This window comes from Gekko japonicus, unplaced genomic scaffold, assembly GCF_001447785.1.
Source record: "Gekko japonicus isolate JY-2015 unplaced genomic scaffold, Gekko_japonicus_V1.1 scaffold133, whole genome shotgun sequence".
In the NCBI taxonomy this organism is placed as follows: Eukaryota; Metazoa; Chordata; class Lepidosauria; order Squamata; family Gekkonidae; genus Gekko; species Gekko japonicus.
The window spans coordinates 1257986-1276579 of NW_015171506.1; the positions used below are offsets into that span (position 1 = coordinate 1257986).

The 18594-nt window shown below is 44.1% G+C and overlaps 1 protein-coding gene across 1 annotated transcript in view; it reads left to right on the forward strand.

Annotated features, from left to right (window-relative positions):
* KIF27 (kinesin family member 27) overlaps positions 1 to 18212 on the forward strand; it is a 55326-nt gene extending 37114 nt beyond the window's left edge. The window contains 8 exon segments of the mRNA XM_015419273.1: positions 163 to 360; positions 2866 to 2973; positions 5511 to 5687; positions 6083 to 6298; positions 13324 to 13530; positions 15625 to 15823; positions 17328 to 17486; positions 17764 to 18212. Coding sequence (XP_015274759.1) covers positions 163 to 360; positions 2866 to 2973; positions 5511 to 5687; positions 6083 to 6298; positions 13324 to 13530; positions 15625 to 15823; positions 17328 to 17486; positions 17764 to 18212 — 1713 coding nt within the window.
* Positions 18213 to 18594: the final 382 nt, after the last annotated feature.

Below are 18594 nucleotides of genomic sequence, written 5' to 3' on the forward strand. Positions count from 1 at the left end.
CTTTCTACTGAAAAACTGTACTCAAGGTAGTTAACAAATACTATAAAATTGAAACCACAGTAAAAAAACAAATCATAATAAAAAAGTCAATAGTAACAAAACAATAGTAAAGCACAGTATGGTGATATTGCTGGGAAACTAAAGTGTACTATGTAATTACAGGATTTGCAAAGGAAACAGCAGGACACCAAAAAGTTGGCATCACTGTCCACCCAGAATGAGAAACATGTAACAGAACTGGAACAGAATGTCAGTCGCATGAAAAATCAACAAGCCCAACTTCAGAAAAGATTGCAAGAGGAGAGTGAAAAAAAGAAATCCTTGGAGGCAGAAATTCAACGGGGTCACCAGCGCATCAAGGTTAAGATACTTAACTTCTGTTTGCCTACCCAGCAGAAATTTAATAGAAATTGTTTGTTTGCTTTCTCTAGGCTACTGTACATAACTTTGAACTTCCCTTCCTGGCACTCCTTTTTAATCATGCACATTATTGCACATATCGAGAGAGGCTGGAGAGCTTCCGGTTTTGGCGATTGCCATGGCAGTAGCCTTCTCTTGGACCTCCGGGAGAAGCCTGCCAGTGCCCATGGATGGGAGGGGGCATGATTGTCTGTGCCACCCAAGGAGCCTGGGAGAAGGGCTCCCAGCCATGGCGTGCTAGAGAGCTCCCCCCGGCAAGAAAAGCCGGTGAGGGGGGGCTACTCCAAGCCCCGACGGTCCGACCGTGGAGCGTCCCATATGGGAACAAGATCAGCACACCGGAGCAAGCGTTTGGTGATCAAACGATACTAGACACAAGCGAGCAATCATTGAAAATGTGAGTTTAGGTACAAGCGAGACAACGAAAAAGCGCATGGCTCTCCCAAAAGAAAACGGGGGGACTCTCCTCCATTAAGAACTGTTTACAGGCGATTTTAGCTACAAAAATGGGGGGGGGGCCCTGCTACAAAAAGCGACCGGAATAAAATAAAGAGACTGTAAGAGCTTGCCGCATTACAAGAGAACTTCCAGAGACTTTGACAAACTTTTGATAAAAGTAAACAATTCTCAAACATGGCGCCGCCGACGGTGAAGGACTCTAGAGATAAACAAGCAAAAGCAAAGCTTCTTCCCAGAAGTTCCAGCCCTGCGAGTTCTACTCCTAGACAAGACTCAACAGCGGAACTTCAAAGGCTCTTGTCGGAAGCACTTTGCCCTTTGCTGGAGAAAATCACAACAAGCTGGATACACAATTTATTTATTTATTTATTTCAGCTTACTACCCCGCTCTAACCCCCTAAGGGGTCTCTGAGCGGCTACAGTTGCTCATTTATCCCTAACCTATGGCCACAATTATTGGGGGTGGGGACAATCCCTACCGGCACCCAGTGGAGGGTTTTTTTTCTCCCAGGTCGGCTATGTCGACTTTCGGCGTCACTCGGCTTCTGGCTCCTTTCTGGCGGTCTTTCAGTGGCAGATCGGTCGGGCCCTTCTGTCACGCGGCATGCTCCGGCGCGGCCTTGGCTCAGTCCTCACAGCTCCGCCCCACCTGCGCCGTCCACAACAAGCGCAAATGGCTGCAAACATGCAGAACATTAAAAAAACGGAGCAGGAGCTTAAAGCGATTGATACCAACTCAAAGAAGATGGACAAAAAACTGCAGGCAATGGGGGGAAATTGTCAAATCAAAGAGTCTTGAGTCTTACAGCTTCAAATGGATAGAGGAAGCTATGTCTTGAGACTTCAAGGTATCCAGGAAGAGAAAGGAGAGAATCTGAGACAGATTGTCAGCGACGCTCTCGCTGCGATGGAAATATAGAGACTTGACTCTATTTCTACAAAAGCATGATGTTGCCTACAGATGGTTAACACCCAAGGGACTAATATTCAGATAAGCAAATGGTAAAGAAAGGATTGACTCTGTTGAAAAGGCTTGTGAATTTTTGCATCAACATAGCAGTCCAACAGGAGAAGGTGCGACTGATGACGCCAAAGAGAGCAAAGAAGAAGGAGAGGCTGGATCCTCTGAGGAAGACTCTGACTAAATTGTGGGCGGCGGGTCCTAAACAAGGCTATCAGTTGAGACATAGAAATGGGAAAAAATAGATTGTCAATGTGCTCTGGAATACCTAAAAAGAAGTTTATTGTATATCATTCTACAATCATTTTATGAAATTAGAAATGTTGATGAAGCACTTATGTTTAATTAGATAGATGATCATTTTCAATGAAAGTTAACTTGTGTTTAAGTTTAAAGGTAAATTTGTAAACGTATGTATGATCACCATCTCTTGGGTTTTTAGAGGGTTTTCTTTACTTTCTCCCATAGATGTAGTTCCCCTTTTCTGGATTTTCTATTTGTAGTTTTTAGTATGTAGTTATTAGAAAATGCAATAAAAAAACATCCCCTACGGGGGGGGGGGTACAAAAAAAAGAGAGGGGGGGCTGGTGTATTATTGTTGCTTCAAGTGTCAGTTGTGAGACAGGAAGTCCCGGAATTGCTTCAGCTATGAAATCGCTAGGTGTCCAATGCAAACTGTTTCAGCTTAAGAGGCCCAAATCTGCAGTATGAAGATAATAATACAGATTCTACCTTGCAGGGTTGTATAAGAATTCCTGGCACTGTATATAAAGTGCTTTTAACACTCTGAAGAGACCTAATTATACTTTTTATATATGTTTTAAGAAATATAGTATGGATATTTAACTGAAATAATTTTATACAGTAGATTGTTTAATTCTCTTATGATGGTTCCTGTGTAGTACAAATCGTATTGTTAAAATTCTGCTGTATATACTGAAATTCTTCATTTTCTACCATAAACAATTCATCTGGGAGCATGTGCAAGTTCCAGTATTGGGAAAATGGTTCTTTTTTACTTGCAGGAACTTCAGCAAAAGACAGAACAGCAGGAGAAGATTCTAAAACTAAAAAATGAAGAAATTGCTGCATTTAAGAGGAAAAACTCATCTGTACCTCCACAACAACTGCAGGTAGCTAATGTGTTATGAAGACTTTGACTGCTACTTTGAATCTGTGAGAGAAATGTATCATCTGCTAGCAGGGGTCGTTTCGTAGAAAAAGAGCTAGGGGAACTCATTAGCATAACTCATTAGCATATGCCACACACCCTGACATCAGGGGCCCGGCGGTGGACCTGCAAGGCCAGCGGGAGTGCGAGGAAGCCCCGCCAAGGCCCTCCCTGGCCCCAGGCAGGCAGGGGTGGGGAGAGGCGGGGAGGAAGCAACTTACCCTCCCTCTTCTCCTGCCTCCTCCTGGAAGCGGGGCAGCCGGAAGCAGGGGGCGGGGCTTCATCATGTGCCCCGCCCCCCTGCACCTCACCTGGGGGAACTGCGTTCCACCGCGTTCCCCCCCGAAATGACCTCTGTCTGCTAGTAAGTGATGGGTGCTCAGGACAGGGCTTGACAAATCCCGGATACCAGATTGCAATGTACCTAGTATTTTCGGCATTATTTTTGTAGTAGCATTTCTTACCAATTCTCAGTGGAGGTACAGACAGCTCGATTGAGCCAATTTTTCCACTGGTGAACAAGGGAGGAGGGATCCCCTTGGACCACCAAAAAAGGCTACAGTAGGGATCATAGGACCATGACAGAGCAAAAGCCATGTAGAACAGTGGTTTGTAAGGAGCAGAATTGGCTGGGACTAAGCTAGCTGGATCCTGTCTAAAGCTTATTTCTCATCAGAATTATCATTGTTGTTGTTGTTGTTGTTGTTGTTGTTGTATGGCATTGTGTGTAGAATAGATAGGAGATCCTAAGATTGTCTGGCAGTTAGCAGTTCTAGCTCTTTTAGCATTATACACCACTAAGTGGTGAGCTAGACTTGTTTTTAAGGGAAGAGATGTTTCAGAGGTGGTTTGCCATTGCCTGTCTCTGGTTTTCCTTGGAGGTCACTCTTCTAAATACTAGCCAAGGCCAACCCTGTTTAGCTTCCCAGATCTGATGGGATCGGGTTAGCCTGGGCTACACAGGTCAGGGCTTTCATCAGAATGTTTTGCTGTATGAGGTAAAATGCATATGAAGTTCTTATAATTACTTGTTCATATGTAAAGTCAACTTTACATCATTTGATAGTGGTGGATTAATTCATTTCATAACTACTTGCTTTTTATACTATACTATATTTCCAGTGTTCAATTAAATTGTGTTTTTAAAAGCAATAACGGAATTGCTAGCAACTGGAGAGCAATTAGGCTAGAGTTAGAGGTTAACTTTTTGTTGTGTTAATGACAACTATTATATTTATTTATATACTACACTGCTTTTGTCATAGCGTTAATAAAATTACAAGAAACCATAAAAAGGTTAGGATTAGTGTTTTTGGTAGAAACAGAAAATTTGATTATTAAAATACAAAACCCTAAAGGCTGGAAAATGAGTCTGGCTTCTCAAATTTTGGGCTGGATTAATTAAGCTATTTACAATTTGTCAAAAATACGAATACATTTTTAGTCTGTTGACCACCTGTTTTGAAATTTTCCTTGGTTAATTGGCAGGGCAAGTAAAAACTCTGAGATAGAATGCTTAAAGTGCCCCTCAGGGTACAATGCGCACTGTGATGCTGGCTTCCCTTCTCCATGTTGGAGACTGATGAAAATTTACAATGATGCTTTTTCTTGTCAGTCTACCAAGCTAACATGCATTGTCAGTTGGTAGATTATTTTATCTGTTAGAGAAAGATAACTCTTCTCGGTGCCTTCAAAAGATGGCCCCTTTAATTAGGTTTTTCAATATGTAGATTATCAACAATTAATTGAAAGTGTCAGTAACAGTGCAATCCTGTGCAGTGTTACTTAATTTTTTTTAGTTAGTTGACACCCAATAACGGTTTGGTCCAAGTGTTAGGTATCACTGTTTTATTGTTTTGTAAAAATTTTCTACTTGGTCCTTCAATGAAGTATTTCTTGGGGTGGCTTATATCATTAAAAAAAATAACAACAAAAGTATAATAAATTTGAATAATTAAAAGCATGCAATAACCTAAAACATTAAAGACCAAGTAGTTATTTTTTAAACCCATCATTAAAAGCAAGTGTATAAAACATTAAAACAGCTACAAGGTTCTTCTTTAAAAGCATAAGGCATGAAGTCGGGTCACCGGATTGGAGCATAAAGTCAATAAGAACTATACATGTATATATGAGGAGGGGAAATTTTAAAATAATACAAATCAACAGAATTCCTGGAAAAATCAGTATGTTTCACTGGGCCCTGAGATCTCCAGATTTGCTACCAGGTAAATAGCTGAGTGAAAGGATGTTTTAGTGCCACAACTGAGAAGACCCAGCTTGTAGTAACAGCTTGCATACCTCAAAGAAATGAGGCAAAGGGAGACTAAACAATACCCCCAAGGAAGATCTTAACTGACAGACAGGTACGTATAGGAACAGATAGTCCTTTTGTGTGTCAGGTTTTTAAATCCTTGAATCCTGTGAAGCTAGTGTTACTTTTCATGCAGGAAAAATAAGATTATTAAAGTCTATATATAGATAGTATGTTTTCTCCAGAACTTAGAAGAGAAAAGGAAGTGGCTTGATGAAGAGCTAGAGAAGATTTTGCAGCAACGCCAAGAGCTGGCTCATCTGGAGGAAGATTTAAAGAGAAGAGAAGCTATAATTTCTAAGAAGGAAATGCTGATACAAGAAAAGAGCCATTTGGAAATAAAGAAATTGAGATCCAGCCAGGTGCTTTATTTTTATAATACTCTGGTGCTGCTATTTAAGAGCTAAGGTTAAAAATGTATGAGAAAATAATAAAGCATCTCAATATACTTCATTTCCCTGTAAAATTGGGATATTTGACACTGTGGGTTAAAGACAAAATGCAAAATGTTAATGTTTTTCTGGGAAGTGTGTGAATACGTCTCAGTTCCTATAAACAAATGCTTTACATATTAACATTTGCAGTTTCACCCTTAAAAGCAAAAATAAATATTCGTATAAAATAAAATTGGTGGCCCTTATTATTAGTGCTTCAGTTAAATTTGTGGATGTTTATATGTTAGTGATTTTGCTTGCTTTTTTAGACAGCTAATGTCATTCTCCTGGAGAGAGTTTTGTTTTTATTTCTGTCTTTTTAGGCACTCAGTACAGACAGTTTGAAAATATCTAGCCGTCTGAGCACGTTGGATCAGGAATTATGTAACAAAAATATACAGCTTCAGAGCAATACCAGTGATGAGCAAGGAAAGATTTTGGAAGAGGTTCAGGTTCTGCAGAAGGAGAGGGATCAACTGCTAAAAAGAAGAAACAGTGTGGATGAGAAGCTTGAAAGTGGCAGAGTGTTGTCTCCTGAAGTAAGTATCGATTTGATAAGCACGACTGCCAGTTACTATTAATAGAAAAGGACATTCAGATCACTAGCTAAAAGCTGATATTGGAAGATGCTAAAATAGAAATGAAAAACTGATTTTGTTTAATAGATTCTTAAGAACATCCATTGGAGCATGTTTATTTCTGATTGTTACAACTTAATTTAAAACAGTTCTTGGTCAATGATAATCTGTACCGATTGGAGACGGTCCAAAGCAGCAACTTCTGTCCTCCCTATGTGAAGCCATTGTGACTTCTCCATTAAAGACCAAACTATAAATGATACTACAGGAGACTGATAATAGGCATCTACTTTTGTCCCCCCACCCTCACACAACCCTGGGAATCATAACAGTGGTCTCTGTGCATCACACCCATGGGATTATGCGCTTGCGCTGATCCGTATCGGTGGTATGCAAAGCTCACAAAGGGATTTTCACACCTCTCCTCCAGGCATGCACGGGAACCCCACTGTGCATGCCCAAAGAGGAGGGGCGCGGACATCCCGACAGTTCTCTTCTGACCGCCGTGCTGTTAACAGCTAGTTTCTGCCGGTCGGTGAAGAAGCGTTTTTTTCCTCTCACAAGGGGAGACTCCCTATTTTTTTTCCTTCACTTCCAGCATTTATTTTATTTCTTATTATTATCCAAAAAGAGAGAGAGAGAGAGACTTTTCGTTGAGGTTTGCTGCTGCCTCAGGCGGCTTCCCGCCCTTCTCCTCCCCCCCCCTTCCTAGGTAAAAATTTCCTCACCTCAGTGAAGGACCTTTTTCTTGTCTTTTGGGACTTTTTCCTCTTTTTTTTGGCCAAAAGAGGGGGTTGTTTTAAATTGTGTGTTGGCTGTGGCAGTAAACTTGCCCCTCGTGATGGCCACACACTATGCATTATTTGCCTTGGGGAGACTCATCGCCCAGACGCTTGCCGCCATTGTGCGAAGTTCTTGAACCAAACTCACAAAAACAGAGCCACAAGACTTCGAGTAGCGCTTTGGGAGTTGGCATTGTCCCCTGTGCCTGTGGGAAATATGTTGGCCGAGACTCCGGCACCCTCCCTATCAACGGCGACCAAGTCGACATCGGGAGGCACCTCGGCACCAAAACTCCCACACCATGCAAAGTCAGCATCGGACGGGGGGCAGTCTTCTAAGCGCTTGGCATCGAACAAGGCCTCATCCGCCTCTACGCCGGCTAAAAAGAAGAAAAAGGAGAAGCACGAGAAAGCTAAGTCTTCTCTCACTGGCACTATGCGTCAGTCACAGAAAGTGAGCAGCGATAATGTGCAATCGGGCTCTGCATTACCCCCTCTCCAGCGGGCGCAACCCGACGTCATTGATACCTCAATACCGGAGCTGCTGACGATTGAGTTACTGGACTCACCAATCCGGCACCTGAACCCCCCGGTATCGGAGGCTTCGGTCGATTCCGGACCAATTTCGGCCTCACCATTTCAAGTTGAGGAAACGGTTCTGCGTCGGACTCATGCACATCGTTCCCAGTCGGTGATTTCCTGGGAAAGTGATCAGTTAGCACTGGGCTCTCGACACTATCGATCCCGATCGCACAGAGGCCACGAATATCGATATCGAACTGATGAGTGCCCAGATTACCGTCGTTCCAGGCCCATGCTCTCATACTTGCCTAGACGGGAATTAAGACCGCACTCTCCAACCGACTTCGACCCACCGATGCCATGGGCTCATAGGGGGCAGATGCCTTGCTGGTTCACATCGTACCCAATGTCGGCATCCATGCCATGGCTGATGCCTAGGCCACAGTCGGACTGGGGCCGTGGATCACATCGTTCACGCTCTCCCCACCATAAATCTAAGCCTTCCGTGTCACAATCCAAAGCCCCAGAGGAACCTCGTCACCCACCCTCTCCGCTCCACACCGAAAGTCGCCCCAATACCGGATACCCCTGCAGTTCCGGTATCACCTGTCGTATCATTCATCTCCGACACCAATGATTCGGAAAGCCATGAATCGTCTAAAGATCCATCACCAAAGGCTACAGTATCGGACAATCTGCTGATCTCATCTTCTGAGGATCTCTCGTCATACAGAGATTTGGTCAAGAGGATGGCACATTCCCGGGGCATGTCGATTGTCCAACCCCAACCCTCAGTGTCGGACACTGTCTTCAATGTCGTGCAGAACGATACCTCCACCTCGATCACTCTCCCAATGTCGACCGTTCTTCTACAGGCGTCTTAAGGCCCCGTGGGACAAGCCTTCCTCTGCTCCAGTGTCGTCCAGGCATTTGGATCACATGTATCGTGTCCAGGAGCGGAATTCCTCCATATCCACCCCAAGCCCAACTCCTTGGTTGTGTCATCCGCCTCAAAGAGTAAACGGACCCTTGCTACCCCTTCAGATAAGGAGAGCAAGAAGTTAGACTCCATTGGTCGTCATTTATACTCCGCAGGAGCCTGTGGCATTAAGACATCTAATTATGTTGTTTGTATGGGCCGCTACCAGTACTCGCTCTGGGAGCGATTTACCGACTTTCTGACCTCAGTGCCTGATGACAAACGTCAAGGGGCCAGGAAGCTACAAAAGGAAGGCTTGCTGCTCTCTAAGCAAATCAACTCATCCAAACATACTCTGGACACGTTTTCAAAAACAATGTCATCTGCAGTTGCCCTCCATAGGCACTCCTGGCTGAGGACCACCACACTCCCTGCTGATACCAGGGCATACATAGAGGACTTACCTTTCGATGGCCAGGGTCTCTTCCATGCATCCACTGATTCGATGCTCCAGGAAATGGACAAAAGCATTAAGGCCTCGAGGTCGCTAGGGGTCTCTGCCCCCTGCAACCTTTTTGTCCTCGCTCATGGTCTCGTTATGGCTCCAGACGCCAATATGCTAAGCCGTCACCGGATGAAGGATACAGGCCTGGGCCACCATTACTTCGGACCAATGGGTCCTTTCCATCTTAGCCAAGGGCTATTCCATCGAATTCATGGAACTCCCACCTCTCCCTCTTTTCATTTAAGTATCCACCCTGCCCATCACAAATACCTCCGATTCACGATAGGTGGCAGCCACTACCAATACAGGAGTCTACCGTTTGGCCTCAGCACGGCCCCGAGGGTCTTTACCAAGACAATGGTAGTTGTTGTACCACATCTCCGCCTCTGTGGCCTGACGGTGTTCCCGTATCTGGACGATTGGCTTCTGGTTGCCCGTTCCAAGGCCCTCCTCATTCATCAGATATTTCAGCCCCTCAATCTCCTTCATTCTCTGGGACTCAGGGTCAACCATAAGAAGTTGCGCTTAGTCCCTTCTCAAAGAGTGCAATTCATAGGGGCGATACTCGATTCCTAAGAGGGTGCAGCCTTCCTGCCCCAGGACAGGGCATGAACCCTGACTGTTCAGGCAGAACAGGTTTGACTATGAGGAACCTCCTCCGCCTTCCAGATTCAACACCTCCTGGGCTTAATGGCGGCAACAACTGCAGTCCTCCATTTTGCAAAGTTGCGAATGCGACCATTCCAGCTCTGGTTCATCCATCACTTCAAGCCTCTAAGGATGTCCCAATCCGTTGCTTTTCCCCCGCCACAAGAGGTATGTGACTCCCTACTGTAGTCGACACAGTCAGACAACCTGACGGAGAGGATCCCGTTCTGTCCTCCCACTCCTACTCTCACCCTCATAACCGACGCTTCACTGTGGGGCTGGGGAGCCCACCTCAACAGCCTCTCCGTAGGTCACAGGTGGGATGCTGTATCCTCAGGGAGACACATAAACTTCTGGAACTGCTGGCAATAAAATTGGCCCTTCAATGTTTCCAACCTCTGCTCGCAGGACAATACGTAACTGTCTTAACTGACAATACGACTGCCCTCAGTTAACGTCAACAGGCAGGGTGGAACGGTCTCGCGCAGCCTCTGCCTCCTGGCTCTGGACCTTTGGGCCTGGTGCATGCCTCTGCACATCTTTCCCATTGCCTCACACATCGCTGGCAAGGCCAATGTGCATGTGGACCTGCTCAGCAGGGGTCTCTCCCAGCGTCACGACTGGGAGCTGAACTGGACCTACCTACGTCCCGTGTTTCAAGGTGGGGCACGCCTCATGTCGATGTCTTTGCCACCAGGCACAACTCAAAGTGCACTCTGTTTTGCTGCAGGGCGGCTCAGGATTCCAGGTCTTTGGGAGACGGACTCCTGTACCCATGGGACAACAACGTCCTATATATGTTCCCGCCTCTGCCTTTGTTGCTGAGAACGGTCCAAAGACTCATGAGGGTCCATACGAGGTGCATCCTGATCGCCCCCTGGTGGCCAAGGCAACCTTGGTTCGCCAATCTCCTCTCGCTAGCCAAGGCGTGTCTTCCTCTCCCACAGGTGCTAGGTCTGCTCCTGGCAGAGGGAGGAGCTCTCCTATTCCACGAGGTACACACGCTCAAGTTAACAGCTTATCTCGCACTTCTCACTCAGAGTGTATTTGTCAGCCATTTCGGCCTACCATCCGGGCTTCAATGGTTTTTCTGTTTTCTCTCACCCAGTCTCTAAGAGATTTATGAAGGGTCTCCTCCACCTGCATCCACTAATCCGCTCACCGATACCCTTGTGGGATCTACCGCTGGTGTTCTGCCATCTCATGGGGCGTCCCTTTGAGCATATGACGACTTGCGAGCTAAAGCATACAACATGGAAAACTGCCTTTCTCGTCACCATCACCTCGGCCAGGAGGGTCGGCGAACTCATGGCTCTACGCCATGACCCACCTTTCCTTGTATTCCTGCCGGACGGTGTGAAACTGGTCCCTGACATATCTTTTCTGCCTAAGGTGGTCTCCAAATTTCGCCTAGCCTCGGAGATCTTATTGCCTAACTTCTTCCCTAAACCGGAAGATGGACAACAGCGACTCCTCCCCACTCTAGATGTTAGGAGGGCACTGCTCTTTTACCTAAATAGGACACGTCTGAGTAGGAGGGACAATCATTTATTTGTCTCCTACTCCAGTCATAGACATTCCATACTGGTAGCATGGATGAAAGATATAGGGCATACAGTAGATATAGATCAATGGGCAAGTATATGGAAACCGTTGAAATATATGAGAGCGACTTATTATAAAGAAAACATTTATAAAGTTTTCCACCGGTGACTTCGACGGCTTTTCCGTTTTTTCTCACCCAGTCACAAAGAGGTTTATGAAGGGTCTCCTCCACCTGTATCCACCAGTTCGCTCACCAGTACCCTGTGAGATCTACCGCTGGTGCTCCGCCACCTTACAGGGCGGCCCTTTGAGCCCATGGCGACTTGCGAGCTAAAGCATGCAGCATGGAAAACGGCTTTTCTCGTCGCCTTCACCTCGGCCAGGAGGGTGGACGAACTCGTGGCTCTGCGCCATGACCCACCTTTCCTTGTGTTCCTGCCGGAGGGTGCTTCCCTGTCAGCGATCTGTGAGGCCGCGACATGGTCTACTCCGAACACCTTCATCAAGCACTACGCTGTTGATGTTCGTGAACGCCACAGAGTGGACCTTGGTTGTCTAGTCCTTTCGTCGGCAGAGCATTGAATTTCCGACAGCTCCCACCTCCAGGTGAGCCACTGCTTTTCAATCTCCCATGGGTGTGATACACAGAGACCACGAAGAAGATAAACAGGTTGCTTACGTGTAACTGGTGATCTTCAAGTGGTCATCTGTGCAGTCACATCTACATGCCCATCCTTCCCCACTGCTGTCGCTTCGGTACTCTTCTCTGGTTATTGACATGACAGTGGTCAGAAGGAACTGGTGGGATGTCTGTGCCCCTCCTCTTTGGGCATGCGCAGTGGGGTTCCCGCGCATGCCTGGAGGAGAGGCACGAAAATCCCTTTCTGAGCTTTGCATACCACCGATACGGATCAGTGCAGGCGCATAATCCCATGGGTGTGACTGCACAGATGACCACTCGAAGATCACCAGTTACAGGTAAGCAACCTGTTTTTCTTACCTATACCTTGTGGCTAATAGCCACTGATGGACCTCTGCATATTAAATATTCCTTTCCACGGTTGCTTTGAAGTTTGAAAAGACCAAGAAATAACACTGAGAGATCCCTTATATCACATCTATTTTGGCTTGGGTGCAGAGTATCCCCTGTGGGCTCAATGAAGTTACATCTGGCTCATTGAATTTAAGATCAGTCGAAGATGATGCTGGTTATTTTGTTTAATTAGAGTTGTATGTTTTTCTCCAACTGTATTTTTATGTTATGTTCGTTTTATGTTTGTTTTAACTCTGCTTTACCTGACTGCATGCCTGACAAGAGTTGCCATTTAAGTGTGTCCAATAATATATGAATGCTCCCTTACAGATATGCATGGCATAAAAGATTGGTAGTAATGCACTAACTATTTTGCAGAATATCCTGTATACCATGTCTGATAATCCTTGAGGAATTTTTGATATGTTTCTGAAAATTATTGAGATCAAGTACAAGCCTAAATAAGGCTGGATCCAGTGCATACTTACTTGGAAGTTAGCCCCATTGAACTCGATGGGTGTTACTTTTTTGCCTTTTGTGTGTGTCTGCATGCGCATGTGTGTGCATGCCCATGCCTGGAAGTGATGGCGACTTCTGGCGACTCCTACTAGGGTATTGAGGACGTTCAGAGAAGTGGCTTGATAGCCTGCCTCTGCCTCCCGGCCCTGGTATTCTTTGGAGTTCTCCCACCCAAATACCTGTCTTGGTCTGCCCTGCTTAAGCTTCCGAGATCTGATGAGATCAGGCTTACCTGGGCTATCCAGGTCAGTGTGATGGGTGTTACTTTTGAGTAACCATGCATAGGTTGGTCTCTCTTCTTATTAGCAGTGCTCTGTCTGATGTATACCAGTTAAATTATGTCCTAATATAAATCTGCTATTAAAGTGAATAACGTTTAGCTAATGTGGTCATGTGCCCTGTCTTTGTATCACCTTTAATGTTGATACGTTAATAAATATAGTGATTTCAGCGTTGCTTCTCATCAGTAGCCTTTTGTTGAACCTAAAGTCATAATCTTTGCTTTATTTCCAGGAAGAACACATTCTATTCCAACTTGAAGAGGGAATTGATGCCTTGGAGGCTGCCATTGCCTACAAGAATGAAAGTATCCAAAATCACAAGAGCTTGCTCAGAGCCTCATCTCAAATCATCTCTCAGAGTGAGGCCAATATGATGGGAAAATTAGTTTCCTTGTCTGCTAATGAGCTACAAGCAATTCTCTTCAAGTATTTTAATAAGGTTTGTCCATAAGGATAGTATACAACAGAGCAAACTCTTTTTTTTTCTTGTTGCACAGAATGATTGTGTAATATGTTCTTATTCTAGTTTGCGATGGTGAGAATGTACTGTGCAGAAATTTAGTTCAGTTTTGTTTTTTGGTTTTTTTTAAAAAAGATAGTGCCATTTATTAAAACAAACACTACTTAAGACATGCACATTAAATTACCTTGCCACCATGGTTTCCTCAGCTGTTCTTTTACATGAAATACAGCAGATGTTGCAGTGATGCTTCATTGGTTCTTTTAAAAGGAAAGGATGAACAGTTGTCAGATATGGTTAATGCCCAATGAGAGAGGTAGAATCATAGAGTTGGAAGGGACCTCCAGCGTCATCTAGTCCAAGCCCCTGCTCACTGCAGGAAATTCACAAATACCTCCCCCCCACACACACCCATGATGACCCTTACTCCATGCCCAGAAGATGGCCAAAAAAAACCCCTTCAGGATCCCTGGCCAAACTGGCCTGGAGAAAAATTGCTTCTTGGCCCCAAAGTGGTGATCAGCATTTTCCTGGGCATGTAAGAAAGGGCCATGAGAACTAAGCACTGATGCAATCCTCCCTGCCCTCCCTTCTCATGATCTGCCTAAGTTCACAGAATCAGCATTGCTGTCAGATAACCATCTAGCCTCTGTTTAAAAACCTCCAATGAAGGTGAGCCCACCACCTCCTGAGGAAGCCTGTTCCACTGAGGAACTGCTCTGTCAGGAAATTCTTCCTAATGTTGAGCCGAAAACTCTTTTGATTTAATTTCAACCCGTTGGTTCTGGTCCGACCTTCTGGGGAACAGAAAACAACTTCACACCATCCTCTATATGAAAGCCCTTCAAGTACTTGAAGATGGTTATCATATCACCTCTGAGTCATCTTCTCTCCAGGCTAAACATATACAGCTCCTTCAACCTTTCTTTATAGAACTTGGTCTCCAGTCACCTCACAAGGTAGCAGGGCCAGAACGGCGCTCCGGCAGTAAGGAGCCCAGGGGCGGGGGCCCCCGCCACCTTTCCTGGCCCGCCTGCCAAGGCGGATGGGCCAGGGAAGGCCTGCAGAGCTCCCTGCTGCCTGGGGGGATTTAAATGCCTTTCTTTCTCTTCCCCATCTGGGGAAAGAAAGAAAGGCATTCTAAACATGCCTGCCCTTTGTCAGGGGGTGTGGCATATGCAAATGAGTAATGAAAATGAGCTCTTGCACCTCTTTGTCTACGAAATGACCCCTGCAAGGTAGTATCCCTTGTTTACACAGGTAAACAAGGTAGTATCCCTTGTTTACACAGGTGAAATGACACTGGGGTATTTGAAGCAAACTGCTGGCCAGGATCTAGGTTCATTCCAGTTGGGAAATTTGAAGATGATTTTGAAAACCAGTTAATGAAGGTGGTTCCCCATATGATCCATACATAAGTGGGGTTTTTTTAATTTTCTGACACTGTAACCTGGGTGACTCTGAACAGCTATGGTCTAAATGCCACCTTGCAAAGTGTGTTCTGTGTGTTGTATGTAAGTGGCTTGTTTTCATGTACTGTGTGTATCTTAGCAGTTTGTCCCCTAGGATGAACAAGGCATTAGAGACCACTTGATTGTATTTACATATAATGCAAATTAAAAGTTATCTTCATATGATAGCTACATGTAGCAAATATCACTAGGAACAAGTATATCAACGATTTATTGTACTTTTATTCTACTAAGAAAGACAGAAAATACTTCAAGAATGTGGAAACCATGGTAGGGTTTATAAAAGATGCTCTGAATTTGAATTGGATAATTCTGTTGACATTCAGCTCCAGTATGACTTGTCAATGAGTCTTTGTAAGCTGTGAAGGATGTAAGCTGGTTATAGCACAATAACATACAGTAAAAGCTTTGTTATCCAGCACTCATGGGGAGTGGGGGGATGCCAAATACATAAGCTTATTGCTTTGCCCCACCTGTTACCCAGAAGAATCTGCAGCATCCAAATCCCATCCCATTGGGAATGCCATAGTGATGGTCACCATGTGTGGTGTGCTGGGTTTCCACGATTAGCAATGATTTGATTTGCCAATTTCTTTATTAGGTTGTCAGCCTCCGAGAGAGTGAACGTAAATTGCAGCTCCAAAATGAAGAACTGAGAATGAGGGTAATGGAACAAGAAAATATTGTAAGAGAGCTTGGACTGGCACTTCAGCATCTCATGCTTCAGTATGATAGGCGTCTGACCCTCCAACAGAAAGAGCATGAGCAAAAGATGCAATTAATACTAGTTCATTGCAAAGGTATTTGATTTGTGAGATTTGTAAACCTTAATATTATATATAGTTTGTACTATAAAATGTAATTGCTTCTGAATTATAGACTAAATATAAATACTTTACACTTCTTTGAAATGTAAAATTGCATTTCAGTTGTTCCAAAATCAGTCCCAAAATATTCCCCGTCAATCAAGTGGACATACAGTCCCAGGAACTCACCTGCACCATCCCAGGCTCCTGCTCAAGTAGTTAAGGCACAAAAACTGGTTCTAACAAACAAAAGATTAATAGTAAACATATTTTAATTATTAGAATAATTTTAACACATAACAAATGTTTTTAAAACAACTTTATGACAATAACTCTTCACCCTAGGTGTATTTATGTGCCTACTGCAAACTTAGCCTCTGTTGTCATTTAGTTGCTTGTAGTTTCATTGAATGGACATCTCTCTCTTTGCTTTGCCCTCTACATGGGCTTATCTGTGGCTTCATCTCTAAGGAGAGTTTCTAACTCTGTTGCAGTTCCCCCTGTGCATGCTTTTTGCATTATAAATTAACACTTCCAAAATCTGAGACAAACTGACAGTGAGACACAGATACACTGAGTTGGATCCTAAAGGACCGCAGAAGTATTTTATTTATTTTTATTTATTTACATCCCACCTGTGGAGACCCAAAGCTGCTTACATAATTCTCCTGTCCTCCCTCATATCCTCACATCAACCCTGTGAAGTAGGTCAGGCTAAGAATGTGCTTCTGTGATACAGTGGAACTTCAAACCTGGGTTTTCCAGGTCCTAGTCCAACACCCTAAGCACTATGGTGTTGACAGGGGTCATTTCGTAGAAAAAGAGGTGCAGGAGCTCATTAGCATGGCTCATTAGCATAACTCATTAGCATATGCCACACCCCCTGACATCACCGGAAGTGTGTCAGAAGGCAACACCCATCACTCAGGCTCCACTGGACTATTTTGGATTGCTAGCTATGGGGGGGGGGGGACGTGCAGATCTGTCCTCGCAGAGAAGGGAGAGCTTGTACCTGAATAAAACTTAGTCTTAAAGGTGCCACTGGACTGTTTTGGACTGGGGGCCCGGGGGGGGGCCCTGCAACTTACCCGGCTGCTTCTTGCTCTGACTGAGGGCTGCTGAAAGTGGGGGGTGGGGCTTGTTGCATGTGCCCGCCCCCTGGGCTCTTTACTGCCAGAGCTCCGCTCCTGTGCGCTCCTGCAGGAAATGACCCCTGGTGTTGCACAGAGGGCTGCAGCATGTGATTGCTCTGAGATAGAGAGGGCATATTTCATTCAGCCTGCATCCCCCGTGTCACATTTTATGTCATTCTGCCTTCAGAAGCAGCTCAAAGGACACAGTGAGAAAGTGAAGGCAGCAAGGATCCCTTATGATAGTTCTTTTGTTCATAGTTCTTTCAGATCCAACATGCTTTCTACAGCTGTCTATTTTGTGTTTTGTTCCTGTTTCATTTTATAGCATAAAAAATTTGAATCTAAAATTAGATTTGTCCTTCCAGAGGAAGATGGGGAAAGTATTACAGAATCCCTTAAAACACATGAAGCCAAAGTCCAGCGATTGGAAAAAGAGTTGTTTTTTTATAAAAAAACCAGCAGAGAACTAAAGAAGAAATTAAAGGAACTTCTTGGAGAATCGATGCATCCTGCTTCTACACAAAGTAAAAGACCAATCAATCATACAGAGCTGCCTTTTATATTAGTAGCAGAGCTCCAGTTTTCATATTTGTAAAGCAACAATTTCGTCTGTTTATGCCTTTGTCAATACATAGTGTTTTCATTTGCAATAGTATTCATTCCCACCAACATATTCACATCTTTTCCCCATTGTAGAAAACTATTGACCCTGTTAAAATTCCTGACAAAAAAGTAGAAAAGTTGAAATATAATAGTCTCAAAACATCTAAGCCAGCTGTTTCTTTGAATATTTCTTTTTAGGTAATTGTTCTAATGATGGGATACTGGACCAAGAAAGAGCAGGTATCTCTTTGCAAGAACTTGTGTGGACATCTAAATCATCTGGAAAATTGAAAGAAACAGAACACCCAGTGGGTGGCTTAGAAGCACAGCAAAATTCCCATAGACTTGAATGGAATGGTGCAGAGCTGGAATCTAATGCGCTGTGTTCATCCAACAGTCACGAGGAGCAAGCAGGAAAAGTGCAGCAGCTTGCAAAATCTAATCCACAAGTGTTCTGTCATTCTCAGGCAAAAGAGACATTGACACAACTTCAAGGAGTAACCTCAGTAAAACTTTCCCGCAAAGAATTACGTCCTATCCCTATTTCTGAGCTTTCATCAAGGCGCTCAGGCCTAATAGATGGTACAAATTCTGTTGCTGAAAATTCCTTTGAAATATCTAGGAAACCTAATGACTATAATACATAATCGTCTTTTTAAAATGTGGATTTAATAAGAATTACAGAATTTTCTTCCAATTTCAGGTAGCTACAAAGTTTATGCAAGTTATTTCTAGTTGTGCTTAATGCCACAGATCATTATTTTATGCATAAATCTGTAGTGCTGTTTTAATACTGTAATGACATAAAAGGCTGAAATCAAAGGACTTTTCACTTTGAGGAATTCTGTTACACATGTTGTTCTCCTTTCTTTGTAGAATTAGAATGGAATTTTATACTGTGTCCTCTTGAATACATCCTTTATACTACAAATAATCTTAGAGCTAATTCTCCCAATATAATTTGGTTCATACCATTGCTTGACCATTTCTGAGGGCATGTTTATGTGGCTAAACTGTATAAGTGGAACA